This window comes from Myotis daubentonii, chromosome 16, assembly GCF_963259705.1.
Source record: "Myotis daubentonii chromosome 16, mMyoDau2.1, whole genome shotgun sequence".
NCBI lineage: Eukaryota > Metazoa > Chordata > Mammalia > Chiroptera > Vespertilionidae > Myotis > Myotis daubentonii.
This window is the reverse complement of record NC_081855.1, coordinates 14,982,012-15,009,854: the sequence shown is the minus strand read 5'-3', so window position 1 is coordinate 15,009,854 and position 27,843 is coordinate 14,982,012. Positions and strand designations below refer to the sequence as shown.

The 27,843-nt window shown below is 40.3% G+C and overlaps 1 protein-coding gene across 1 annotated transcript; it reads right to left on the bottom strand.

Moving 5' to 3' along the window:
• Window positions 1–1,099: 1,099 nt before the first annotated feature.
• LOC132218012 (myosin-2) lies at window positions 1,100–27,394 on the bottom strand. Its single transcript, XM_059668623.1, has 40 exons — window positions 27,317–27,394; window positions 27,056–27,098; window positions 24,922–25,148; window positions 24,692–24,835; window positions 23,239–23,395; window positions 22,118–22,145; window positions 21,921–22,035; window positions 21,734–21,826; window positions 21,538–21,601; window positions 20,805–20,903; window positions 20,609–20,712; window positions 20,318–20,456; window positions 19,997–20,115; window positions 19,763–19,912; window positions 18,327–18,497; window positions 17,893–18,202; window positions 17,197–17,270; window positions 16,257–16,344; window positions 16,052–16,169; window positions 14,816–14,939; window positions 14,593–14,729; window positions 12,990–13,245; window positions 10,818–11,060; window positions 10,533–10,709; window positions 10,302–10,447; window positions 10,128–10,218; window positions 9,655–10,044; window positions 8,674–8,800; window positions 7,903–8,021; window positions 7,569–7,765; window positions 6,448–6,631; window positions 6,205–6,370; window positions 5,978–6,102; window positions 5,505–5,813; window positions 5,214–5,417; window positions 4,558–4,683; window positions 4,305–4,475; window positions 4,121–4,225; window positions 3,907–4,002; window positions 1,100–1,382 (listed from the first exon to the last, which is right to left on the bottom strand). Exons 3-40 carry the CDS (start codon window positions 25,126–25,128, stop codon window positions 1,230–1,232), a joined length of 5,826 nt encoding a protein of 1,941 aa, XP_059524606.1. The 5' UTR covers window positions 25,129–25,148; window positions 27,056–27,098; window positions 27,317–27,394; the 3' UTR covers window positions 1,100–1,229.
• Window positions 27,395–27,843: the final 449 nt, after the last annotated feature.

The window sequence follows — 27,843 nt, the reverse complement described above, 5'->3', positions numbered from 1 at the left end:
AGTAATGCTCTCAATAGGATTTGATGGGAATTTTAAGAGCCTTTTGACCTGCTCTGGATAGATTTTTCAAAAAGTAGAATGTAAGACACCACTTTTGGTCATTGTTGCCAATTATGATGCACATAAACAAGTGAAAGAAGGGCCATTGCAGTGAGAAGGACAATTACACACCCTAAGGCCAGTGCTATCTGTTAAACTGCTCACATCCAATTTGAGTTATTGTCTCACGGTGCCATTTACACCAGTGTACACTTCTTTTCTATTTAGATGGAAAGTTACCTGTTAACTTTTCATTTATGCTGCCAAGGAAGGTTATATGTTTGGCTGTGATCTTAACTGAATCCAGTTTAAAAATCAATCCTCCAGGAAAACTCGGAGAAATTAAGAGTGCCGCCATTATCTGTTTTTTGCACCAAACTCATACTCGTCATTATGTGTGTTGAATATATAAATAATCTATTTTGAGATTTATGTTGTATTTATTACATAGGAGGCCACAAAGTCTGGAAACAGAGGCCAATAAACAGCTTACTGATGTTAAATATTCTCTTTGTATCCAAATTGTATAATCAACCTGTAACTTTCATAGGGAGTCACATCAAACTCTTTCATGTCACACCCATTACCTAGTGCACACACTGTGAATAGACAATATATTGGTATTGATGATGAAAACCTTCACGTGCTAATAATACTTTGTATTTGTATTCTTGATAACAATTATTAAGCAAGGAGAGTTAATGATATATTTTAGCCTGAATCCCCTATGTGAGAATAGAGCTAGTGCCATTCTTTGCATAGACCTGGAAAATTAGGTTCATATTAGGGGAAGCAGGAGCTTTCTAAGACCCTACTATATTCCAGTATTAGGGAAAGGTTAGAAAGAAATACAAAAGAACTTCCGGATTTCTGTTCATCAGAACTGGCTTCCCTAATTAGTGACAACTTTATAGTTTTAAAGTATTACTATAGACCTAAAATAAAAGTAAATGCATAACTACTTCTTAGTGGTATGTTGAAGGGTATTGTTTGATGGCCTTGTGATTATTCAAGCTTTGACATCCATTTAGGAGAGAGAGAAAAGACCAGTCTAAGGACATTGTTTGCAAAGCACCCTATGCTTTTATTTCCATTGCATAGGGTGGAATAGACAGTAATTACAGATAGACATGACCAAAGATTTCACATTTTGTGCTTCTCTTTAGTCACTCCATAACATCAGGGCACATTCACTCTTCATTTATGATTTTTGTGTGAACCTCGCGGCTCTTCACCCGCAGCTTGTTGACCTGGGACTCAGCGATGTCAGCCCGCTCCTCAGCCTCCTCCAGCTCGTGCTGGAGCTTGCGGAATTTAGATAGATTTGTATTGGATTGTTCCTCCTGAGAATAAAAATGGAATTGTAAGGAACCCATACTGTGCATCTTTCTAGACTGTATAAGCCTAAGGGGAGAACAGACTTGGCATCTACAAAGAAATTAAAATACTCAACAAGAGACATGATTGTCTTACCTTCTGGATTCTGCATATCATTGAAATTAACTTTATGACTTATTTGGGATTTGGTATCTCATAAATAATCACATCCATATTTTTGCAACCAAAACGTATTAAAAGATACATACCACAAGTAGAGCAAGAAAAAGTTTAAGAGCAGAGAAGGAGGCAAGAATATTGTCATGCTTGTTAATGCTTGCTATAAGATGACTGTTTGCACGAGTTAGATATTCTTTATCATATTAAGACTGAATTTATTTTTAAAAAAAGATTTTTTTTTAGAGAGAGAAACATCCATGTGAGAGCAGAACATCTAACAGCTGCCTCCTGCATGCCCCCTACTGGGGATTGAGCTCACAACCCACTGAGTGCCTTGACCAAGAATCAAACCGGCAACCTTTTGGTGCATGAAACAATGTCCAGCAAACTGAGTCACACTGACCAGAGAAGGATGAATTTCTCTCTCTACTTTTTATTAACTCTCACCCGAGGATATTTTTCCATTGATTTTTAGAGAGATTGGAAGGGAGGGGAAGAGACAGAGAGAAACATAAATGTGAGAGAGACACATTGGTTGCCTTCTGCACGTGCCCCAACCAGGACCAGGATTGAGCCTACAACCGAGGTACGTGCCCTTAATGGACACTCTATCCACTGAGCTAAACCAGCTAGGGCAAGGATGAATTTCTTAATAGTTTCTTTAACTTGAAAAAATGTTTAATTTCATGTTATATTATTTTGTCACATTTTAATACAATCATTCACTTTTTTTTCTCCTTTTCTGGATGTAATGATTCTATTGAGAGATTTCCCTAATATTAAATATTCCTTGCATTATAAGACTTGAACCTATTTAATCACTAATGGACAATATCCTGAATAAAGTAAGAGTTTTAGCCTTGCTGGCATGGCTCAGTGATTGAGTGTTGACCTATGAACCAGGAGGTCACCTTTGGTGCACATGCCTGGGTTGCGGGCTTGATCCCAGTGGGGGGCATGCAGGAGGCAGCCAATCAGTGATTCTCTCTCATCATTGATGTTTCTATCTCTTTCTCCATCTCCCCTCCTCTCTGAAATCAATAAAAATATATTTTCTAAAAGTAAGGGTTTCCGCAGCTTAGTAATTTATTTTTACTATACAGTGGGGCCTTGACTTATGAGTTTAATTCGTTCCGAGACTGAGCTCGTTAAGGAGCTTGTTAACTCAAATTACTCTATCAACTCAATGCAAAAAATCTGCCGAGAGACAGCTGGTATCTCAAAAAACTCGTTAGTCAGGACACTCGTAAATCAAGGCCCCACTGTAATTATATTCATTAGTAACACTGCCTTTAGTTTTCCCCCTCTTTCTCTCTTGGACAGTTTTTGGTATGAGGGTTATGCGAGCTTCTTAAAATAATTTGGGAATCTTTTCATATTTTCCCATGCCCTGCAATGGCTAACATAGCTTGGGGATTATCTGTTACTTGAAGTTTTGAAAGACTATCTGGAGTTGAGCTCATCTTCAGAAGTAATTCTGAAATAAATTACTTAGCCAACTTACTAATTTATGTTCTTCTATAAAAATCACCAATTTCTTCTGGATTTCAACTTTGTTGACAGGTTTATATTTTACATTTTAAAAATGTAAACCTACTTATATGGTTTGTCTATCTCATTTCTAATGTTGAGAGTTTGTATTTTTTTCTCTTTTTCCTCAATTAAACTAGATATAAGTGTATTTATTTTATTACTGTTATTTTATTAACTCCCTAGAGACTATCAGATAGTACTGAAATTATCAAATTAGAATATAACACACTCTTGTTCATCAATTTCTACCTTTATTTTTATTAGTACTTCTTACTTTTATTATTATTTATAATTTCTTTATTGGACTGCCAGTTTGTTCATTTATTTTTATTTTTATTCATAACAAAAGCATATGAAGCAATGATTTGTCCTCCAAGTACAGCTTTGACTATATTCTATAAGTTTGTGAAAATAGTATCTTCCTTGAAATATTATTTATAATGGACAACTATTCAGTAATTGTGTTTTTGATTTCTGATTTAGCCCAAAATATTTAGGAAAGGTAGCTTCTTAATGTTTAAGCATTTGGGAATTTTTGTTTATATCTCTCATCACTTTACAATTTTACATGCTGTGGCCAGAAAATGTGGCCTGTATTATTTCTGTTTTGAAATTTTTTGAGATTTCTTTGTGGATTGAAAATTGACTTTTTAAATCAAGCTATTAATGTTATCAATAATGAGCAATAAGTATAAAAGGGCACAAAAGTTTTTAAGAAGTACATAGTCTCTATAAAGCAAATAGCTTATTTACTACAAGGAGTAGTAAATCTAATTATTTATTAACTTTTCTTAACCAGGGGACTTGTCTCCTCCCTTCTAGCTTAAGGATACTTACAGCTTCCTCGGCTTGTCTCTTGTAAGATTTCACCTTTGCCTGAAGTTTATCTACCAAGTCCTGAAGCCTGAGAATATTTTTCCTATCTTCTTCCGTCTGAAAGAATAAAAAGCATAGAGTTTTACTTCTAAATAATATGGTTGTTACATCATTGCATGTGAGAACTTCACGTATATATGGAGGGGAGCTTAGCTGGTAAAAATCATTGCTGTACCTGGTAAGTGAGTTCCTTCACCCTCCTCTCATGTTTGCGCAGACCTTTGACAGCTTCAACATTACGCTTTTGCTCACTCTCAACCTCTCCTTCCAGCTCACGCACCTGTGAATAAATAGGCTCATAGGAACTGTGATCCAGTGAGGCACTGGGAGCAAATGGAAATAGATGTTGAGATACCCACTCTGGCCTCCAGCTTCTGGATCTGCTTCTTCCCGCCCTTCAGGGCCATCTGCTCAGCCTCATCCAGACGGTGCTGCAGGTCCTTCACCGTCTGCTCCAGGTTCTTCTTCATCCGCTCCAGGTGGGCGCTGGTGTCCTGCTCCTTCTTCAGCTCCTCGGCCATCATGGCCGCCTAATTAGCAATAAAACATAATCAGCTGAGGGAGCTGAGATAGCACATCAGTCTGACCACCACTGCGTTGCCCTCTGCTCACATCAGTGATGGCCTTCTTGGCCTTATCTTCTGCGTTGCGAGCTTCCTGGACAATGTCCTCCATCTCTGCTTGTATTTGGGTAATGTCTGTCTCAAGCTTCTTCTTGGTGTTGATCAGGCTGGTGTTCTGTTTAAAAATAAGTTATAAATTTTTTATCATGTTACCTAAGAACTTAGTGGTAGCTATTTTTTTTAATTCAGATAAAAATATGTAAGTCAAATGACCTTCAATATGATTTTGTTATGTGGTACAATTATATAAAATAGAAATGTTATAGAATATTCAGCATCTTCAAGTACATAGTTCATAATTAGGGCAAATATCTTTATAATTTTATAACTGCTATTTACCAATGAGACCATTCACAGGCATAAAATGATAACAGATATTCAAATATTCCATTTCTCCACAATAAAACCCTCAATACTGATAACTAGGGCCAATAAAGATGTTAACACAAAATAATATGAGTAGCCTTAGAATATTATAGGAAGAAAAAAATAACTTACGCAAAATAAAAGAGCAAAAGATTTCTCAATAATACAGTGACAATTTGGTAGAAACATAAAACCTGGCTGTCAGATATAAATTTAAGCTTATATTTTCTGGGATATATACACATTTATTAAAGGCGAGTTCTTTGTGCTGAATCTCACCTGGGTGTGCAGGAGCTGGACACGCTCACTGGCATCCAGCAGCTCCTGTTCTGCGACTTTCCTGCTCCTCTCCGTCTGCTCCAGAGTGGCCCTCAGCTCCTCAATCTCGGCCTGCAGCAGGTTGGCTCTGCGCTCAACCATGGCCAGCTGCTCCTTCAGGTCCTCCTGGCCCCGGAGGGCGTCATCCAGGTGTAGCTGGGTGTCCTGTGGGATGAAGGATCATTGAGACATCTTGTTCTCAGGGCTTCAGCCACCCCACCTGCTCTGGGGCCATCTCTTGACCCCTTTTACCTTGAGAATGCCTTGTGTGTTCCTGTAGTTCTTCAGGGCCTCAGCAGACATGCGGTTGGCATGGTTCAGCTGGATTTCCATTTCATTAAGGTCTCCCTCCATCTTCTTCTTGATCCTGATGGCATCATTCCTGCTCCTGATCTCAGCATCCAGCGAGCTCTGCATGGACTCCACCACTCTAATGTGGTTTCTCTTCATCTGGTCAATCTCCTCATCCTTTTCAGCAATTTTCCTGTCAATTTCAGACTTGACTTGGTTCAACTCCAGCTGGATGCGCAGGATCTTTCCCTCTTCGTGTTCAAGAGATGCCTGAATGACAGCAAGGGTGACATTAGCGGGGAATGGAAACATTTGGAAGTGTTTTGCACACCTTTTCTTTCACAAATTTTGTGCTTTTATCTTTCTATTCAATCTGTAGTGGATGGGCCTTATTCTTTTCTGAATTTATTTGTAATGCACACTTTGACCTGTACCTCTGCTTCCTCTAAAGCAGCCTGTAGTTCAGACTTTTCTTGTTCAATTTGCTTCTTTATTTTCTCCAGTTCATGGATACGTTTCCCTCCTTCTGCAATCTGCTCCGTGAGGTCAGAAATCTCCTCTGTTGTTTGGGTAAAAGACAGGTAGAGATTTGGTCAGACAGAGGACATAAGAGAAAGCTTCCTTTAAGGCATGACTATCACTGAGAGTGAAAGGAACTCACGCTGCAAGTTTTTGTTCTCCCGTTTCAACGTTTCTAGCTGGTCCAGGGATTCCTCATAGGCGTTCTTCATCTTGAACAGCTCAGTGCCAAGAGAGCGGGCCTCCTTCTGGGAGGCCTCGAGTTCAGCATGGGTTTCCTCATACTTCTGTTTCCATTCTGCCAGGATCTGAAAAACCGAGAGTGGTTACGCGCTGTAAAGGATGGAGGGAAATAGTGGAGAGCAAAGGCGGCTGCAGAAATTACCTTGTCAAAGTTCCTCTGCTTCTTGTCCAGGGCTGCGCAGGCGGCGTTAGTTCTCTCCACATCAAGCATGAGGTCCTCCACCTCATTCTGTAATCGCTGCTTGGTCTTCTCAAGGGAGGCACACTTGGCGTTCACAGCTTCTACGTGTTCCTCGGCGTCCTGCAGACGCTGGGCCAGCTTCTTCCTTGAGGATTACACATATTTGTAGAGAGAAGTGAACCAAAACAAGAATTGTGAACTATTACCACACTGAAAGGAATTGGGAACTTTATATTAAAAATCTTCATATTAAAAATATCCATTCATTCATTGGACAGATAGTGATGAGCTCCCTTTATGAGCCAGACACTGGGTACACAGCAGTGAACAGGATAGAAAAAGGTCCGTGTCTCATGAAGCTTCCAAACAAGTGAGAGAGAAGCAATAAGTAAGTGAGAAAATGCAGAGTAGCATTTGCTGATATAAGTGCAATGAAGGGGGGAAAAAGAGGAAGTGGTGAGCAACTATTCTAGGTAATCAGGGAAGGCTCCTTAGAGGAGGTAACATTTGAGTCAAAATCTAAAAGAAGCCAAAACCGGTTTGGCTCAGTGGATAGAGCGTCGGCCTGCAGACTGAAAGGTCCAGGTTCTATTCCGGTCAAGGGCATGTACCTGGGTTGCGGGCATATCCCCAATGGGGGATGTGCAGGAGGCAGCTGATCGATGTTTCTCTCTCATCGATGTTTCTGACTCTCTATCTCTCTCCCTTCCTCTCTGTAAAAAATCAATAAAATATATTTAAAAAAAAAATCTAAAAGAAGTCAGAGTGTGAGCTGGAGGGAGGTTGGGGTAGAGTATTCTAGACAGGGACCAGCAAGTGCAGTGCCCTGAAGCAGCAATGAGCTTGTGTGCTTGACCAGCAGCAATAAGTCCTAATTATCTGTCATTCTTTATTTCCTTAACCAGATTTTAGACGAAGAGGGCAGAGATCATGTTTGTTTTATTCATTCTTCACAGAATGCCTGGCAAATACCAGCTAATTAACGACCATTTGTGGGCTAACTCATGGATTCTTCAAAGATTGTAGCTTTCTGATTTAATATGCAAAGTATTTTGTACATTTTCTCATATCAGTGCACATACTTGGCCTCCTCCAGCTCCTCCGTGCGCTGGATGGCGTCCGTCTCGTACTTGGTCCTCCACTGGGCAACCTCAGTGTTGGCCTTGGACAGCGCCCTCTGTAGTTCAGCCTTGGATTCCTGCTCCTCCTCATACTGTTCCCGCAGCAGGTCACAGTCATGGCGGGCTGACTGCAGGGCATGGGCCAGGGCGTTCTTGGCCTGTGGAAATAGTTACATCTTCATTTTACTGGATATTTAAATGTTTATTAAGTTTCAGAATCTTTTAAAAGTTGATGTAATGGACTCCAATTAGAGTCAGATCATGGAGGGAAAAAAATGAGCCTTATAATAGTTACCTTTATCTCCTCTTCAAGTTGCCTCTTTAATTCCTCAATTTGTTGGGTATATGCTTGTTTGCCCCTTGATAACTGAGACACCATCGCTTCTTTTTCATCTAGCTGACGTGAAAATTCACCTGAGAGGCAAAAGAAGTAGCACCATTTTTTAAAGTGAAGAAACATTTTGCAAGTATATATTAGAAATAAATTTTAACTCCCCCCAACTGAGTGCTCAAATGATTGAGATCTTTATTGACATCTTCATGTGTAATGTTAATTTTCTGATGTTTATGGTGAAACATATTAATCTGAATGAATAAATACACCTTAAATATTTTTGTTTTCTCCATAATTTAGTCTTTCAGGGTTGTATGCTCCTGTGTAAAACCTGGTGATAACTTTCAGAGAAGGGCGCTAACGTACCAAATTGTACCTGGTCCCATTTTATAAGACTTGTTAGAGACTGGGTTATCCATTGCCCTACTCGATATAGATAAAAAGAAGCTTGGTCTAAAATAGAAGCTCTGGACCCACATTGGAGTGTTTCCTAACCCCACACCCTCTCAATGTGGCCAAATACTCAAGGCCTCTCTGGAGCAGCACTTAATGCAGTCCTTTGAAGGCTCTATCTCCAACGTTGTCCCCAAGCGACCTTGCAAGTTTGAGAGTCTGAGCTGTTCAGTGAATCACCCGCTCTCAGTTGCTTTTATTAGGTTTTCACATCAACAAATCATTGTTTTTAACCACAGCACCTCCACTGTTGGGCAGCATAGAAGAGGAGGGAGTTACCAGATTCAGTCTGCAAGCGGCCCCTCTGGGCGGTCAGGTCATTGATCAGCCGCTGATGCTCTTCTTCCTTTGATTTCAGCTCACTCACTTGGTCCTCTAGCGTGCGGCACATTTTCTCTAGGTTTCCCTGTGTGAGAAAAGCACAAAGGAAGAAATGAAGACATTTTAACATAATTTAGCTGCAGCTACAATTTCTTCTGAAAAATATTTATTTTTACATATGAAATAAGTCAAACTCTTACATGTAATATGATGTAGACAGTATATTTTATGCTGTCCTAAGTTGAAAATATACATTGGGATTTTTAAAAAGCTAATTGTGAAGCTCTGTTCAATATTATAAAAAAAATTCATGATTATGGTCTAAATGTAAGATTTTGTAAGAATTTTTGGTATATTTTCTAAAAGCATGTTCAATATTTCACTGCCTTTATGTTGCTTATTGGATAATTGAGAGTATTGGAGACCCGTGTTCTTCAATTGGAGACCTAGAGAACACAGATGGTCTATGTTCAAAGTTGATGCTTTTATTCATTATTGGTGTGATGGGGTCAATGTACTTAACTTCTTTGATTTCAGTTTCTTCAGATGTTCAGGAGAAATTATACAAACACTAATGTCTCTCTTACAAAAATCCTAGATTACTGCATAGAACAACTGTCATTATGTGTGTAAAGTAACCCTGTGCCTTTATGGCAGTGGTTCTCAACCTTCCTAACGCCGCGACCCTTAAATACAGTTCCTCATGTTGTGACCCCCAACCATAAAATTATTTTCGTTGCTACTTCATAACTGTAATTTTGCTACTGTTATGAATCGTAATGTAAATATCTGATATGCAGGATGTATTTAGGCGACCCCTGTGAAAGGGTCATTCGATCCCCAAAGGGGTCACGACCCACAGGTTGAGAACCGCTGCTTTATGATGTGTACATAGAGGATTATTGTTGTTAACAACCAATTTTTCAGACTCTGTAGTACCTTGGCTTTAGAGACTATTTCTACGTTACTAGCGAGGTCATCGATCTCCATCTTCATCTCACTCTTCTCCTTCTCCAGCTTCTGCTTGACCCTCTGCAGGTTGTCTATCTGCTCCCCAAGCTCAGCCACACTGTCCGCGTGCTTCTTCCTCAGAGCAGCCGCCGTGGCTTCGTGCTGCAGGGTGGCCTCCTCCAGGTCCCTGCGCATTTTCTGGAACTCAGCCTCCCGCTTCTTGTTCATCTCAATCTGGGCTGAAGTTGCCCCACCAGCTTCCTCCAGCCGCTCGCTGATCTCCTCCAGTTCCCGGGAGAGGTCAGAGCGCTGCTTCTCTGCTTTGGCCCTAGAGGCCCGCTCTGCCTCGATTTCCTCCTCCAGCTCCTCAATGCGGGCCTGGGAGTGATGAAAAACACAAACTTAGCTTGTGTCAGTCATTTTATCAGGTTGAATTTCACTGGTGGAAACCAGGTACTTACCTGTAACTCCTTGATCTTCTTCTGCAGCTGCATCCCAAGGGCCTGTTCATCTTCAATCTTGCTTTGCAGATTGCTCATTTCAAACTCTTTCCTTTTTGAAAAGTAGCAAAAGATAACAATTGAGTCCATATCCACTACTGGAAGCAAGTTCATAAGTAATTCTTTTATACTTACTTTTTTAACTTTTCATCAAGTTGTTGTTTTTCATTTTCAATGTCCATTATGGACTCTTGGGCCAACTTGAGGTCACCTTCAAGTTTCCTCTTAGCCCTTTCTAGGTCCATGCGAAGTTTCTTTTCTTGCTCTAAGGACCCTTCAAGCTAAACATAAATAATGTTGAGTCAAAAGGTTTGCTTAGCCTTTCTTTAAAAAAATAAATTACTTTCTTGGTAATCCTAGACTTACATCATCCACTTGCTGCTCTAGCTTGATTTTAGATTTGGTCAGGGTGTTGACTTTGTCCTCTTCTGCCTGCAGGTCATCCAGCGTCTGCTGGTGGGCCTCTTGGAGGGCCTTCTTCTCCTTGGTCAGCTTAGCTATGGTTTCGTCCAGGCCTGCCATCTCTTCTGTGAGGTTTTTCACCTTAGGAAGTAAAAATACTTTGCATTACATGCTATATTTTGGTGAATTCAGTTTTGTGCTTGTATTCCTTAATAATAAAAACAAGCTTTTCTTGTGTATATTTCATACCTTGTTCTCTGTGGCATGCTTCTCCTTTTCAACCTTGGCCAGTGTCAGCTCAAGGTCATCAATGTCTTTCTTCAGTTCAGAACATTCGTCCTCCAGTTTCCTCTTCTTGGCCGTCAGCTCAGCATTGATCTCTTCCTCATCCTCAGCTCTCTCGGTCACCTCTTTGATTTTGGCTTCAAGCTGGATTTTGGTTTTGATCAGCTGGTCACATCTTTCCTCTGCATCAGCCAAGCTTTCAGCTTCCTTGATTTGGGAACAAAATCAAAATTGGGAAGAATAAATGAAATATTTCCAATGAAACAGTGTAAATTCCTGCTATACTTTGACTTTAAACTTTTGTGAACCATCTGCTGCGTGCAATGCAGGATATTCTACATTGTGGAAAAAGCAAAATGTATCAGTTATTGTCTTGTGCCTTTAGTAGAGGATACACTTGTTCCTTGGTATCCGTGAGGGATTGGTTACAGGACCCCTTCATGGGTACCAAAATCCACAGTTGCTCAAGTCATTTATATAAAATGGCATAGTATTTGCATATAACCTACAAATATCCTCCCATAGACTTCAGATCATCTCCAGATTACTTATAAAACAAATATAAGGTAAATGCTATATAAGTAGTTGATATACTATATTATTTAGGCAATAATGACAAAAAAAAGTCTCTACATGTCAGTAGAAACACAATTATCACAGGCCTGTCTATATAGTACATGTCAGCAATAATATAACATTTTTCCTAATATTTTCAACTTACAGTTGGTTAAATTTGTAGATGAGGAGCCCATGAATGTGAAGGACCAACTGTATTCTACAGTAGGTTAGAAAGCCTATCCCCTAAAAGCTACCATTAATTCAGAAAGCGATTAGTGACATAAGAGTTCAGAGAAGTTATATCAGAGATGGTTCTGTAAATGAAATGGAATTTAAGTTGGGCCTTGACAGATGAGTAGGATTTGGTTTTTAGAAATCAATTTATTGAGGGAAGGAGCAGGAAGAGAGAAGGCATTCCATCAGGAGACATTCGGGATGCAGCTGCTACTAGACTATTTCTCTTTGTGATACTGTAGGATGATCCTGATCATGCTCTAAATTCAAGTTGAGGCATAAAGTAATCAAGAAATTTCTGGCAATCTGCTATGTTAAGAAGGTTGGGGGTATACAGGAAATGTGAGAGGAATTGATAACCACATTTATCAGTGAGCCTCCATATCAGCCTTTGAGTACATAAAACAATAAAATGTGCTCCTTAGAGCCAGGTGGTGGATATAGTGGTGTAGGACAGATTCTAACTAATTCTTAAAGGACGAGAGAAAAATTCAGGAAAGTTTTGAAGAGTGTGGGGGAAGAAAAACACCTCTTTTTCCTTCTGTAATCTAGAAGAAGGATTTGTTACACCCCAAAACTTGACTAAAGAGAACAATCTTAACAGGAAAAATATATGATTTTGTGATGAGTAAATTATGCCAGACCGATTCAATTCAAACCAAGTGAAAGGCAGTCTTAAAAATCACACATTAGGGTTGATGGAAGCATTTCTAAAAGGATTGGTTCAGGAGTGAGCAGCGAGCAGGCTGGATGGAGGAAAAGTGAGTTGGTGGCAGGCAGAGCAACTCGGTGCTGCTGCTGAAATCTGGGTATGACATGGTGGGCACTGACTGTGGAGGTGGACTGGAGAAAGAAAGTCTGAGTTTTGGAGATCAATAACAAGCAATAATTTAATAAAATTCGATGTAGAATATTGCAGTTGTCAGCTATATGTATTGTGATTCATGATCCATGGACATCTAGAAGTTGAAGAAACTTTCAGAGAAAAAATCACTCTCTTCATGCTATCCTGCCCTTAATATTCTATTTGGGATAGTTTTATATGAAAATCACTTTCAAGAACTGTCTTCAAAGGAAAATAAGTCATAAATTCTATAATTTTATGAAACTGCAAAATGGAAGACAACATTCTACCTCTGTTCTACCTCATTGCCCCGGTGCTGGTGTGGGGGTGTTTATTGGGCAATAAAGGAATATTTGGACTTTAGTAGTACAATCAGAATGCTTTCACTTTTTCCCTACAATGTGCCTCTCACGCTGACTACCCAACTTAATGTTGCTCGTGAGCATATTTGTAGCATTTGTGTCCTGATTAGCAGTACCCAGGATAATACCACTACTTACAGACTGAACTTGGAGCTGCAAGTCATTTTTTTCTTGCAGGAGTGACACCATCTTTTCTTCAAGTTCCTTCCTTTTTGCCTCTGACTTGGCCAGCTCTTCCTTGGTCTTCTCGAACTCTTCCTTCATGGTGGCCATCTCCTTCTCGGTCTCCGCACTCTTGAGGAGGGGCTTGATCTTGAAGAAGAGCTTCATCCAGGGCCAGTGCTTGACGTTCATGAAGGAGCGGACGTTGTACTGGATGCAGAAAAGGGCTTCTCTGAAATGACACAGAAATATCAGTGTAGACTGATGCAAATTGGATATTGTATAGATGATAAAATTAGATGAAATCTTGGCAGTGAGAGTTCAGGGTGCTGCCCCAATGTTTTCTCAACTATTTTCAAAAGCACAAATGAAAAACATTGATTTTTTGGTGTTGATCCAGGACTTGCTAATCACTTATTCTCTAATTCAGTGCTTCTCGAACTTGGCTGTACACAAAAATCATCTAAAGGGCTTGTTAAAACATTGGTTCCTGGACTCTATGCCCAGAAATTCAGATTCAGAAGATCTGAAGTGAAACCTAAACATTTGCATTTTTATCAAGTTTGCAAGAGACACTGATGATACCAGTCCAAGGATCACCCTTTGAGGAGTATGGCTCTGCCTCAGCGCTCTCAGAGTTTTCTATGAGAATACCAGTAGGAGCAGGGGAGGGCAACTAGCCTCTCAGGGATATGAGACATGGGATAAACAGACTTATTAAAAACAGAATTTCTTTGAAATTCTCTGGTTTTATATTTTAATATTATGTGAATTTTGCATTCTATTCTATAATATCACATTCATTTTCATCTAAATTATTTTTAAATTAATTATCCTCATATTTAGGCAATTAACTGCCCAAATATATATCTAGAGGGTCATGATACTTATTATTTTTAATTAAATAGAATACAATAAACATATTAGCATAACTAGAGGTGATAGAAATAAAATTTGTTTTATGTAAATTCTTTATGTATTTACACATACATATATGTATGGGTGTATAGATGACAAATAGAAAATGCACTTCTCACTGTGGGTCCTATTCATATGCATCCTGCAGTTTGAGATATCTGGCTCTTTAGTCTTGAAACTGTCCCTGCATCATATTAGATCACTAGAAAGCTATGTACCTGGTGACATTGCCTTAGCTTACTGAAGGGAAAATTTTCACAGATAAATGCCCTTAATATTTTAAATCATGATAGTTTGATAATAGAAATAATCAGATGGTATGTCTATATCTATATCCATATCCATATCCATATCCATATCCATATCCATATCTAATCTATATCTATATCTATATCTATATCTATATCTATATCTATATCTATATCTATATCTATATCTATATCTATATCTATATCTAATCTATCCCCAAAACATTCAGCATGTATTCCATGTGATGATCTCTATCTAAGTCTTCTGGTACATGTATCTCTTCACTTCAGTGCAGGACTCAGATTCATTCCTTATTACTTTGGTCGCCTTATCATATCTGAGTCTTAACTGTAAGCCTCCTCAAATGTGTTTCTGAAGAAGGAAGACATGAATAAACAGTATGTTTACATACCTTCTCTCCACCATCTTCTGGTATTCCACTCTTGCCAAGAACCCTCTGCACCTGGCCTGGGTTCGGGTAATCAGCTGGGCCAGCTTGTCATCTCGCATCTCCTCTAGGAGCCCCAGAAGACCAGCTTTGAAAAAGACCTGTGCATGAGCAGAGTTGTAGATCAGAAACTACATCAACTTCAAAGCGACAGGAATAACGTCAGGTAGACTGCAGAGACTATTACCTTGGTGTGACCAAATCTATACTGAGTGTGGTCAATGTCGATGGATGCAAGGAGCTTCTCAGAAGCCTTCTTGCTGTCAATGAATTGTCCTTCAGGGATAGCACTTGCATTTAATACCTTGTATCTGTTAAAGTACATACAGCTTTTTAAAACTTGGTTTATTGATAACACTAGTAGTAACTAAGCATTAAATGATCCATTAAACAATCAAAGTTTCTGTTTTAAAATTTATTATGCTATTTCGTTCACAGGAAGGACATTGAATATATGGATAGTCAATCTAGCATTGACTATTCTTATTCCATTTTACCTTCCTGCATAGTTGCAACTTTCTGCCTCATCAGACCTTGTTCTCATGTGAAAGGGTTCTATAATCCTATTCCCATTAAGGTATAGCTGTCTCATAAAATATAGCATGTTATCCTTGCTAGATGCATTTGCTTTTTAAGATCCTGAGTCTAAAAAAGCAAGGTTTAATGATGAATCTGGTAGAAAGCTCTAGGTAAAGGGAACTGTTCTAATCACCTAAAATCCAACATAGGAGTGCTTTAGGACTTGGACACTGGAGCTCTCTGTCAGTTCCCCCAGACCCAGACTTAGGAGAGACCAACACCCTATAGCTGTTACTCAGCCTCTTGTCCACTTTGCCCTTTATTTGATTCTCAAGATGGACTTATCTAGGGAGGAGAAAAGGGAGCTGAGGAGCTGTTAGTGTGACATGATTCTGCAAAACTAGGAAATTAGTGTATGAGAGAAATAGGTGAAGATACAAAAGAAGTGACAGAAAATGACTTACTGATAGCTATATATGCGTGAGCAAGTTCCTAACTTAACCACTTAATAGCTATGTGACTTTGGGTAAGTAACTTAATGTCTTTTAGCCTCAGTTTATTTGTCTATAAAATGAGGCCCTGGCAGTACTTCCTCTGCTGAGTTTTTATAAGCACTAAATGAGATAATCCAAATATATTAAGCACTCAAAATTATGGTATTCATAATTATCAAAGTTAATGTATACATCCATGAGCTAACCCAGAAGCGTGGTAAATTCTACGAAAAGCTTGCAGAGTACTTAAATATGTAGTCTGTGTTTATTTTAAAGGTGTTTTGAGGCATATGTTTTTTTACTTTTTGTAGAAAATTAATATAACAAAGGCATATTTTCACTAAACTCTTTTGCCTGCATTAAATATATTTATGCTAAACTTTGAGATGCATCATTTAGGAGAGTCTGACCTCTGTTTGAAGTCTGCGTAAATGATTCTGCTTGGGAATCCCTTCCTGCAGATGCGGATGCCTTCCAGCACACCATTACACCTCAGCTGGTGCAGGACAAGTTCATGCTCCATGGCCCCTGAAAATAGATATTTATTCATTGAAGAGTTTGCTTAAAAGGAGGTATGGCCATCATGCCTTGTGCCTTCGTTCTAGAACTTCTCACCAGGAGTTTTTGTCTCATTGGGGATGATACACCGCACAAAATGGGGGTGGGTACTCCTGAGGTTCGTCATCAGCTTGTTCAAATTCTCCTGTAAAGTCAGGAAAAATCCTGTTATCTCAGACTTTAGACTATGCCTTTTGATGATGTCTATAAAATCAGTGTCGATGGTGGCGTTGAATGGCCTACATGGAGCATTTTCACTTAAGGTAACACCTTGATAGGCTTCTCCTGAGATGCAGTTTCTGCCTCAGTACTTCCTTCTCCACTTGAGTGGCCAAGAGTTACACACATAAAGAATCTAACACATGATGCTTTTTATTGTGGGCAAGTACTGTCTGTCTTTCTACCCCCTGGTCACCCACATACATTCACAAGGCCATTGCCTTCCCATACTAGATGGTCACACTTTCTTCTCCTATACCCCATGGTTTTCCAAATAAGAAAATACAAGCCTGCACCACATTTGGACTTTTTTCTTATAAAAATGGTTCCCCATTTCCAATTATATCAATGTTTAGGGCATAAATTTTTTTTATAAAGGGAACAATTCTACCAGTTATATTTGAGAATTGACCAGATTAAGAACAAGGATACCGTATTACATTGCTTATAGGCTAGCTGTTAGATTTTCATTAGTCTTACTGATTATTTTGTCTCTCTAAGTACATGCCATTGCTTATTTTTGTGACTCAACTAAATTATGAATTAAAGAGTATTAAGTTTTATAAAATTTCCTATAAAATATTGTTTATTATTTGACTTAACATGAAAGATGAGCTAAAAATTTCTGAATAATTTAAAGCTCTTCTCTCCAAAGCTAGATTAACACATGTCACTAGTTAATATCAGCCCTTTTCTAAACACTTGTGAAAAGAAGACCCTTTGATTTGAACAGATTCCTAAAGTGGCTGGGGAATGTCAAGAACAGTTTCTCCCTTACTCTGAAAAGGGCAGACACCGTCTGGAAAGAAGAGCCCTTCTTCTTACCACCTTTCTTGCCACCACCAGCTGCCTCTGGAGAAAGAAAAGAAAAGATGTCATTCAAATACAGTTTTGAATCAACAGGGTTATTTCTTGCCTATTTGCTGATTTTTGTGCTGAAGTGAACATTTCTTGACACCACTAGGCTCTCTGTTGGGCTTGAATGAATTGTTATGCCAACCATGTTTGCATCCACTTTTCTGTAATTTTATTTCATCACTAGGAAATGAAGGGAAGGGCATTGGTCTCACTGGATAGAGGACTCCTCAATATTAGGACACTTAGGGACACTATAACTTTAAAAATCATCAATAGAAGCTAGAATTGAAAGGCAGAAGTTTGCCATTATATTGCCTTAAATATCCCCAGATACTCAATATCCAGCAGATGTGGAGGGAGAAGCAGGAGAGAATCATGGAAGCCAACGTTTTGCTATGGTTGAGATCCTGGCAGTTCCTCTCTGGCCCTTCGCGATAGGCCTCTGTCAGTGCTGGAGGGAGCCACAGGCTGTATTACAATACAGCCTCCTTACTCAAAACTTAGAGACACAATGGGTTTGGCCAGCAATTCTGTGAGGGCTCTGAGATCACCAGCCTCAATCTAGCACCGCATTTTGTAACACCCAGAGAACGTGTTAGATTTTTTTGAGCAGTACCTGCTTCAGCAGTTTGAGCCCCAGAGAAGAGGAAAGCTAAAGTTTTCAGTGAAGACTTCTGGTACAGCCCGACCACGGTCTCATTCAGGGGGTCCTTGTTCTTGTCAAGCCAACCAGTAATGTTGTAGTCCACGGTGCCCGCGTAGTGCACCAGCGAGAAGTGGGCCTCAACCTTGCCTTTGACAACCTTGGGCTTCTGGAAGTTGTTGGACTTTCCAAGATGCTGCTCATACAGCTTGTTCTTGAAGGAGGTGTCTGTGGCCTTGGGGAACATGCACTCCTCTTCCAGGATGGAGAAGATGCCCATAGGCTAGAAGCAGACCACACACAGTTATAATTCTATTTAAACAATTTTCTCTGTGCATAGAATTCAAATAAGATGCAATGAATAATTTAATTGCCAGAAAATATGGTTTCTGAAATGTAAAAAAGACCTTCTCAATGAGCTCAATGCAGGCAGCCAGGTCCATCCCGAAGTCAATGAACTCCCACTCGATGCCTTCCTTCTTGTACTCTTCCTGCTCCAGCACGAACATGTGGTGGTTGAAAAACTGTTGCAGTTTCTCGTTGGTGAAGTTGATGCACAGCTGCTCCAGGCTGTTGAACTAAATAAATAGATGTGTTTACTCTCCCTCTTTCGACATATAGGGCTTTTTAATTTAAAAATATGTGTCAAATAGCCTTTTAAAATCATTGGGGGCCTGAGCAGTCGAATGTCTTCTACCATTTATGCACAATCCTAAATCATTGTTCATACACTTTCCTGCACTGGCATAAGTCTACTCAGGTATTTTTCTGACTTCCTACTTCATCATTCATGTGTGTTCCCATTAACTTTTACATTTTCTGTTGACTCATTTAAAAGATAATGTGTGAGCCATTGGCAGCTGGCAGAGAGGATTTCTGCTGTCTACACATCCTGGTCAGCATTACACTGAGCAGTGATTGCCACCCACACTCTTCTTTAATCTGAAGTGAAATAAAAATCAAGATACCAAATATTATGGACAATGTGTTACCTCACACTTGTATTTTATTAAATGCCAAAACATTAATATTAACTTGATATAAATAGTGGAATGAATGTGGAAACCTTTTCCTAGATCTTCCATATTATCTGCAATGCCCAAGTTTTACTTTAAGAATTTGAAAGAAAAATATGGACTTCTTCAAAACTATAAACCGAAAAGATTTATTTCATATTCACATATGAATCTTTATCCCATGATAGTACATTCATGAGAATTAAAAGTTAATTGCAAGGAGTTTGGGTTTTTAAGATATATATTTTTATTGATTTCAGAGAGGAAAGGAGAGGGAGAGAAAGATAGAAACATCAATGATGAGAGAGAATCATTGATTGGCTGCCTCCTGCCTGTGCCCTTGACCGGAATCAAACCCTGGATCCTTCAGTCCACAGGCCTATGCTCAATCCACTGAGCCAAACTGGCAAGGGCTGCATTGAGTTTATTGATGCTTACTCTAAATTGCTAACCTTTTCTCAGCCCTCATTATCTGCCTAAGTTTTTCTGAATTATTTTTCCACCATATATTCAGGGCATATTAGGTGATGCATAGGTTAAGCTCATTTTGCCTTGTCAGATTTTTAGAGTGCCCCCTGACACTATACCATACTGGTGTCTGACTCCCTTTGGGCCATGGAGCAAGTTAAAGAGCTTTCATAAGGGCATTATTTCTCATAAAGTAAAATCGCCACTACAGTAAATGATGAAGAGCTGCCCAATCACACTCTTTTGAGTCTTAGCATAATTTTTGACAACTTAAGGTTATTATATTCACAGATTTCTTCCTGTTGATATTTCTGTTGCCTTAATATGAAATCCCAATAACCAACCAGCTCTCAACTCACATCAAAGATCTCAAAGCCAGCGATGTCCAAGACCCCAATGAAGTACTGCCTGGGCTGCTTGGTGTCCAGCTGCTGGTTGATGCGGGTGACCATCCACAGGAACATCTTCTCGTAGACGGCTTTGGCCAGAGCACCCACTGCATTGGTCACCTTGGAAGACACAGATATATTGAGTTTATCAGAGGATTATAAAATTCTTGCATCCCTGACAGTGCATTTGAATTGTGCACCTACCTGCTCTACAGTCTGGCCTTTGGTGACGTACTCGTTGCCGACTTTGACCCTAGGGTAGCAAAGGGCTTTGAGCAGGTCAGCAGAGTTCAGACCCTGGAGATAGGCTGCCTTGTCAGCAACTGTAGAGACACAATTCAGGTACCCAACATGACCTACTGTGCACCGTACTGTTCATGGAGTGTGAATCACTATAGAAAGTCTGTGCAGGAGTACATTTCTTTATGTCCACCAGAAGCTCAGTTGTAAAGGAGACATGAGTTTGGAATTGGCTTTTTTTGCCTAAATTCTCCTGTTAAACCCAGATGGAACTACATTTTGTACCTTCAGTGCCATCTGGCTCAGCTTGCTCCTCACGCTGCTTTTGCTTGAATTTCATGTTCCCATAATGCATTACTCCCCCAGTGAGCTTATAGATGGAAACTCTTTCATCAGCAGAGAAGCCCAGGATGTCAATGGCACTCTACCGGGAGAAATGAGAGGATAAGATTAGGGCAGAAGAGACTAAGTTATTTAGGAGAATTTATACTATATTCTTACCACACACCTACAGTAGGCTGCTATTGTCATTCCCATGCATAATGTATTTTTATAAAAACTGCATATGTAACTTACATCCGTGGCCATCAACTCTTCTTGGTCATCAATGCTGGGGACTGTGATCTCCCCTTGACTGACAAAGGCATAGTCATATGGGTTTGTGGTGATCAGGAGCATTTCTGGGCACATAGAATTCAGGAGGTACATTGTACATTACAGGTTGTTAATAAAAAAGATTAACTTTCATCTGTGAATTTAAGATCTTTCTTACCAATCAGTTCTGGCTTCTTGTTAGACATGATCTGATAAAAAATATGGTAACTTCTTTCCGCCTTTAGCTGGAAAGTAACTCTGGACTTCTCCAGAAGATCTGCAGTGGAAAGTAGATATTAGATTGGAGGGAAATTGTAAAGTTCCTGGGGTGACTTGGCATTATGTTCATCAGTTCTATTTTATTGGCCCCTTGCGATTTCAGCTGAATGTTCCCATGAGGTACCACATAGTACATCTCTACAATGGCAGTTGCTCTTAAATCTCTAGAAAGAAACTAAAGCTTGCTGGCCCAAGGCATATTCATTTCTCATACAGAAGATGCCTGATGCATGAAATATAATAGATTCTTTAGCTCCTCCTCCCCAGGATCTCTTCTCACTTCATAATAGAGGGAATACTAAAAAGTGAAATTTATCAAGGCTCAGACTTGGAAGTAATTGCACACACTCAACCCATAGTGTTAATTTCTTTTTCTTAGAAAATTTTGAGGTCAATTCTGAGGCTGAAATAATTTAGACAAGCCTAACAGCTCCTGGCAGTTCCTAAAGAATAAGTAGCTCACGACTGATGTGGATACAGCACACTGTGGACTTTGGGTAAGGATGGCATTAACTGTGGGCCTTTTTGGCAGAAGAAATGGTGTTAAACAGGCTCCAGGTTCGTCAGAAGCTGCATGATATTCCCCCCAAGCCATCATTCTTGGATTCTATTTAGGAGGTCCTGTTACTCACATGTTTCAATATCAGCAGAAGCCAGTTTCCCTGTGGTACTAAAGTGGATCCTGATGAATTTACCCTTGAAAGTAAAAAAGATGTTTATGTGAAAAGCTTGAAGCACACAAGAAAGATGAGATTGAAATGAAAACTCAGACATGCTTTCTCTGGCATTTAAAGGCTGAGAAGACCCCTCTGTGACCAAGACACTTACAAAGCGAGAGGAGTTGTCATTCCTCACGGTCTTGGCATTGCCAAAGGCCTCCAGCAGGGGGTTGGCACTGATGATTTGATCTTCCAGTGTCCCCTGCAAAGGCAAGCGCAGTGCTCACTCACATCTGAGGCTCCCCACTTCCTGAGCGCCCCGACAGTCTTGATTCTGACTCTGGTATTGGACTCACCTGCATTTTGCCAGAAGTAGCTTCCTCCTTCTTCTTCTCCCCAGTAACTGCAATTGTTGCGAAGTACTGGATGACACGCTTGGTGTTCACAGTCTTCCCCGCACCAGATTCTCCACTGTCAAATAGTAACTGAGTCAAAAGAGGACCCAAAGCTGGCAGCTATTGCAGCCAAGAAAAGAAAGCATAAACCTACTTACGTGATCAGGATTGACTGATTCTCTCGGTCTACAAAAGAGAAATTATAGTCATTTAATACGCTTCTCTCACATATTTGTAACTGGCAAGTAAAGTAAAATGGAATGACCTTGGTGTTATTTTCAGCTATCCCTAGGGCTTGATGGGCTTAAGGTCTATTCCCTTTCTCAGTCTCTTCTTTTCTGCTCTGTAGGGCGCCCCTCACTTCCCACCCAATTTGATGTTCATGTAACCATTTAAACAGAGCACTGCTGGGAAGCACCAGCTTTTTAAATACTCTACCACTAAATAAACATCAAAAGTGGCTTGGGTCTTCAGTTGGATTTAGATGACAAGTTATTGACTTATTTACTGTAGGTAGAAGAAGTAATGAAAAATAGGTGTTAAAGATACTTTAGCTTGTGAAAAGGAATAACTATAGTAAACACGGTAACTTTGAAAGTAATCATGGCTTTGGCCATTTTTTTAGGAAAAGGTAAAAGTTAGTTTTCATGTTTTACTCTACCTAAGGAGGAATTCTCTAAGCCCTTTCCCCAAGGTGTATAGTACTAAGGAGTGGTCTAGCTGAGACAATATTCTGGGAAGAAGATATAACTGTTTTTATACCAGAAACACCTTAAAATCTGGAATGTGTTTGCGTTGATTCTAGGAGAAGGGCATTAGCATTTATGCCATCCTTAATGTAAAGAGTCTGTTCATTAGTCCTAATTGTAGGTATGAGGATAAGACCAGAGAGGCAAATTTTACTCTTCTGTTTTTTAACTCTTGGTAATAGAAACACAGTGTTTTGTATGTATGTATGTGTGTGTGTGTGTGTGATTACATATATGTAGATATGTTCATATTTTTGCTCAAGCTCATTTAGTGTCTGAGTCATTCAAAAGTTAATTATCTAACAATTGCCAACATCTTTTGATTTTCAAAAGTTTAACAGATCATTAGCAATTATGAAATAGTAGGGATTGCAAGTCATCTTTTACGCTCTCTCCTTCCTGGACCGTCTCTCTCACAAACACATCAACCTCAACTGAAGGGGACCGTCTCAAAGAGTGTTGAGATGTTAGAGCTTCTTCCTCCTATGGTTCTGCTCTAAAAAGATGCACATGTATAGCATTCAGCTCACCAGTCAGCATGAACTGATAGGCGTTGTCAGAGATGGAGAAGATGTGGGGCGGGGCCTCCTGGCGCTTTTTGCCTCGGTAGGCAGCCACCACCTCGGGGTTATACACCGGCAGCCACTTGTAGGGGTTGACGGTGACGCAGAAGAGGCCCGAGTAGGTCTGTGCAAGGGAATAAGAAAGAATAACTACCCAAAGGCTTTTTCCACTATTTGTACAATTCACTTATTAAATGAATTTTAACTAAAAGGAGCACTTAAGTAAAATGCTGATGCCGTTCTTCTTCAAGAGGTCAGCGCGAAAACTAGTTAGAAGGTTCAACAATAGGATAGCAGACTTTTTGAGGGAAGGGACCACAATTTAAATTTATTCCCGTTGGAATTTATCAGTGATTTTCACATAGCAGAAGCTCCAAGAATATTTTTTATGTGTAATATGAGACATTTTTACTGTACTTTAGGAAAGAAGGATATATCTCTTTTATAATGTTAAGATAGTTCAAATTCATAAAAACATAAATTTGGACACAACCTAAGTACCTAACAATACAGGAATGGTTAGGTGACATAGGCTAAATCTTCTTAAGACAATATATTACAGGCATTTAAAAAGGTAAATAATTAAACCAAACACAAAATGATGTAAATGCATCATGATTACGATAGGATGATTTTCAAATCTTTGACAACTGATCAGGACAGGCAGCACCCTCCCCCCCCCCCCCCCCCCCAGTAAGAATGGATGCTGACTGACCACCAGGTTTGTTTGCATAGTGTGTCCAGCTGAACATCAGCACTGACTAACCTATACCAAATACAGTGTAGCATAACTTCAGCTGGAAATCTGTGCTGAGTGTGTATTATATGTCAGATGTCTGTGAGGCACCAGGAATGAAGCCTAAATAAGATGATGTTCCTTGAAGAACTCTCAGATGGTCAAAAAACATGGTCAGTGTTATTGCAGGGACAGAAACAATAGGACAGAAAATGCAGCTCTGCCTGGGAAGTTGGAAAGTTTTCATTAAGACATTCCACATAGAAGGGTTGAAAAGGCACAGACACATCGCTGTTATTTAGGAGGAGTGAAATTTGGTCTTTAAAGGCATATGTTTAAGTGCTACGACGTAAGTTGATCTTTTCTCTCTGGATGATTTTGCTGCTGGAATAAAGGAGGGTTGAAATGGAGACATGGGGTTGAGATATGAGCAGATGCTCCAAGATTTGTTTAAAGGATCTGCTGCAAACTCAGTGTGTGGACAATGGCCATGCCCAGCTTGGGATGAGAAGATAGGATAAAGTGCCAGCTGTTGGCTTGTGTCTCCCAATAACAATAGCGAACCTTTTAACTAGTTCCACTACTAGTGAAAGCACAATGTGTCACTATCTGTGACCCATTCATACTACAGTGAGAGCAATGGCCTGGGGTCCAGGTGATGACCACTCAGGAGGGGGCACTCACGTAGATCATCCAGGCTGCATAGCGCTCTTTGAGGTTGTACAGCACAGCGGGCTCATGCAAGTGGGTCATCATGGCCATGTCCTCGATCTTGTCGTATTTGGGAGGGTTCATGGGGAAGACTTGGTCATCTTTCACTGTCAGAGTCTGGTGAACAGAAAAGATAACTTTATGTCAACTGAGTGACCAAACAAAAAAATCAATTAAATGTCAGCTCCTGAGACTCAACTCACCGCTCCCGCTTCAGTCTTCACGGTCACTTTCCCGCTCTCTCTGCTCTGGATAGTCCCTTTGACAAAGGACTCCTTGGGCTCCACCACAAAGACAGATGTCTTGGCATCAAAGGGCCTATTCTGGGCCTCAATGCGCTCCTTTTCAGACTTTCGGAGGTAAGGAGCAGCCTCCCCAAAAGCAGCCATCTCCTGGTCGGCGGAACTCATGGCTGCGGGACTCTGGGGCCCTAAAGAGGAGAGGAAACGTCACCCTAGAGATAGATGCTGGCCTGTCATACAGATCAAGAAATCTCTACATTGGTGATATCTCAAGGGCCCCATGAGAAACCCCACCAAGCGTGTCCACTGGACACTGTGCTCTAGTTACTGAAACATAATCACAAAGACTCAAGTGCATCTGGGGTCCCTGTGCACCCAACGCCGAACATGGGGCTTTACATCCATTATCTCCTTTTATTCTTCGAGACTGGCACTCTAATCGGGGAGCTGGTGGTAGGCTCAGCAGCTGCCGAGGAGCTCGTGGCCTTGGCTAGGCACTTGACCTTTCTGAGCCTTGGTGTCTCCATCTGTAGAATAGGGACTATGATATCTTGCCTTTTAAAAACTATATATATATATATTTTTTTCACCTTGACCAGTTTGGCTCAGTGGATAGGGCGTTGGCCTACGGACTCAAGGGTCCCAGGTTCGATTCCGGTCAGGGGCATGTACCTTGGCTGCGGGCACGTCCCCAGTGGGGGGTGTGCCCACAACCAAGGTACATGCCCGTGACCGGAATCGAACCCAGGACCCTTCAGTGCACAGGCCAGTGCTCTATCCACAGAGCCAAACTGGTTATTAGGGCATATCTTGCCTTTCTTAATTCACAGGCCTGAGATGTAGTGAAGACAGTTTTTAAAAAGTTAGAATGCTGACTGAGGAAGCAGTTTGAAACAGTTCAGGCTACCGTGTAGATATAAAGTGGCATCTGGCCAGGTGATGGAGAACTTGATTTCCTCCTTTGAGCACTTCCATCCAGAAGTGCTCACCTTCAGTGGATTTGGGGGGTTGTAATCTTGTTTACCTTTTTCTTTTGTTTTAATTGGGTGTTCAGTAGAATTTCTCTAGCATAATTCTGTGTATTTAATATCCACTTACTCATTTAACCGAGGTAAACTAATTGAGGCTAAAAGCCATAGCAAACGTTATCCTCATTCTTCTCCCTTGAAGGGCTCCCTTTGCTTTCTCAAATTCCCTCCTGAATAGTGCAGGCTCGGCTGCCCCATTCTGTGTTATCTGCAGGTTGCCGGTGGTATCGGTAGAATAAAAGATTTGGCAAAGGATGCTCCTGAGGTCATTACATGATCACATTACTTGAAGCTCCTTTTAACCAGCTCTCTCTCTAGAGCTGCAGTCTGCAGCAGCAGGGCAGGTTAATGCCTCTACTGTATAAGCAACAATTTCATGGTGCTTCCATTTCATACAACACTCAGCACTGGGTAAGGCAGCGATTTCAGCCTTTTTCATCTCATGGCACACGTAAAACTAATTACTAGAATTCTGAGGCACACCAAAAATTATATTTTTTGAAGATCTGACAACTATTGTTGGTTGGCTGTTGTCATTTCCTTGACAATCTAAGAGAAACAAGGTCAGTGCCCCTGACTACATAGTCAGGTATTGCATATTTTAAAATGTTTTGCAGCACACCAGTTGAGAGTCGCTGGAGTAAGGTTAACATTTAAAAAAGATTTTAGAGAAGTTTAAAGGAAGCATTTTCTTAGGTACTTCCTTTCTTATTTGTTAGATATCATGTTTACTAAAGGAATCCTAATAGCAGGATACATCTTTATCAAATTTGAGATTTTTAGCAAGGGAATCTCAGTGCAGACTTTTTTCCAAACAGAAATATGGAGAAACAAAATAATATTCTAATGCCAGCTATCCTCTTGCTAATGTGTCACCCACCAACACCTGAGTGCTTAATGCGGATGTGTGCACAGTGCTGAAAGGCTAGTCCTTCCTGCCCCTCTCCTTTCCTGGAGAGCTGTGAGGTGTTTATTGAAGCACCACTTTCCAAAGGTTGCTAAGAGACATCGATCCATCCCTCAGGCCCTTGCCTTCTCCTCGAAGGACTGCTTCATCTAAATCTTACCTTGTTAGCCAGAGAGAAGATGTAACCTGGAAGCGAGACCGTTCTGTAAAAGGAAAGGGGAAAGCACTTGATTAGTTAACCAAAACCAAAACCAAACAAAATCTCATTCGTGGCCTTAGTTGCTACTGAACACAGAAGGCAACGGGAGACTGGCTGGGAATATGCAGGGGCAGAAGGAGCAGTACCAGAACTGGCAGCTGCAAGCAACACGGGCAGAGTGGCCAGTGTCCTTCTTGAAAGTCCTGTCCTGGTCCCACTTACCTTGGAGCTTTTTAAAGCAGGCGGAGTCAGCCTCCTTCCAAGAACTCTTTTATATGCATAGCTATGAAAACAATGCAGCTGCCTGTTCTTAAGTCAAAAGAAGTCGTTTGGCAAAAACATCTTGGCAATCTCGCATCCCCGCATAATTCTCATTCATATTAAGAATGGCTGGATATAATTAGAAATATTTTTCTTATTGAGTATGTGAATAAATCTCCTATGGATAATTTGAGAAGATGATTTGGATGGGAGGTTCAGGCTGGTGGATGAAGACAGTGACTGGGCAGCCAGGATACCTGGCTTCTCTCACAAATTCTTTCTGGCCCTGTTGGGCATGCCATCTGGGTTCACCTTCACAGCCAACATATTAAATGAGAGACATAAAATACAAATACTTACTTTAGTTTTGTGAGGGTTAATTTTTACCTGTTGATTTGTCCTTCCCAGCCTTTGCCAAACTAAGCTATGAGCCTTCAACTGTGGGAAGAGAAAGTCCTCTCTTTGTTCCAATATTGTTGTGGTTTGGG

What these genes read in the sequence shown, in the direction of transcription:
- LOC132218012 (XM_059668623.1), bottom strand. Translation starts at nt 25,128, where the DNA reads ATGAGTTCCGCCGACCAGGAGATGGCTGCTTTTGGGGAGGCTGCTCCT. An exon ending in ATGACAACTCCTCTCGCTTT is followed by an intron (nt 21,602 to 21,733) that starts GTAAGTGTCTTG and finishes TTTACTTTCAAG; the next exon opens with GGTAAATTCATCAGGATCCA. An exon ending in CAGAAGATGGTGGAGAGAAG is followed by an intron (nt 13,246 to 14,592) that starts GTATGTAAACAT and finishes GTGTCATTTCAG; the next exon opens with AGAAGCCCTTTTCTGCATCC.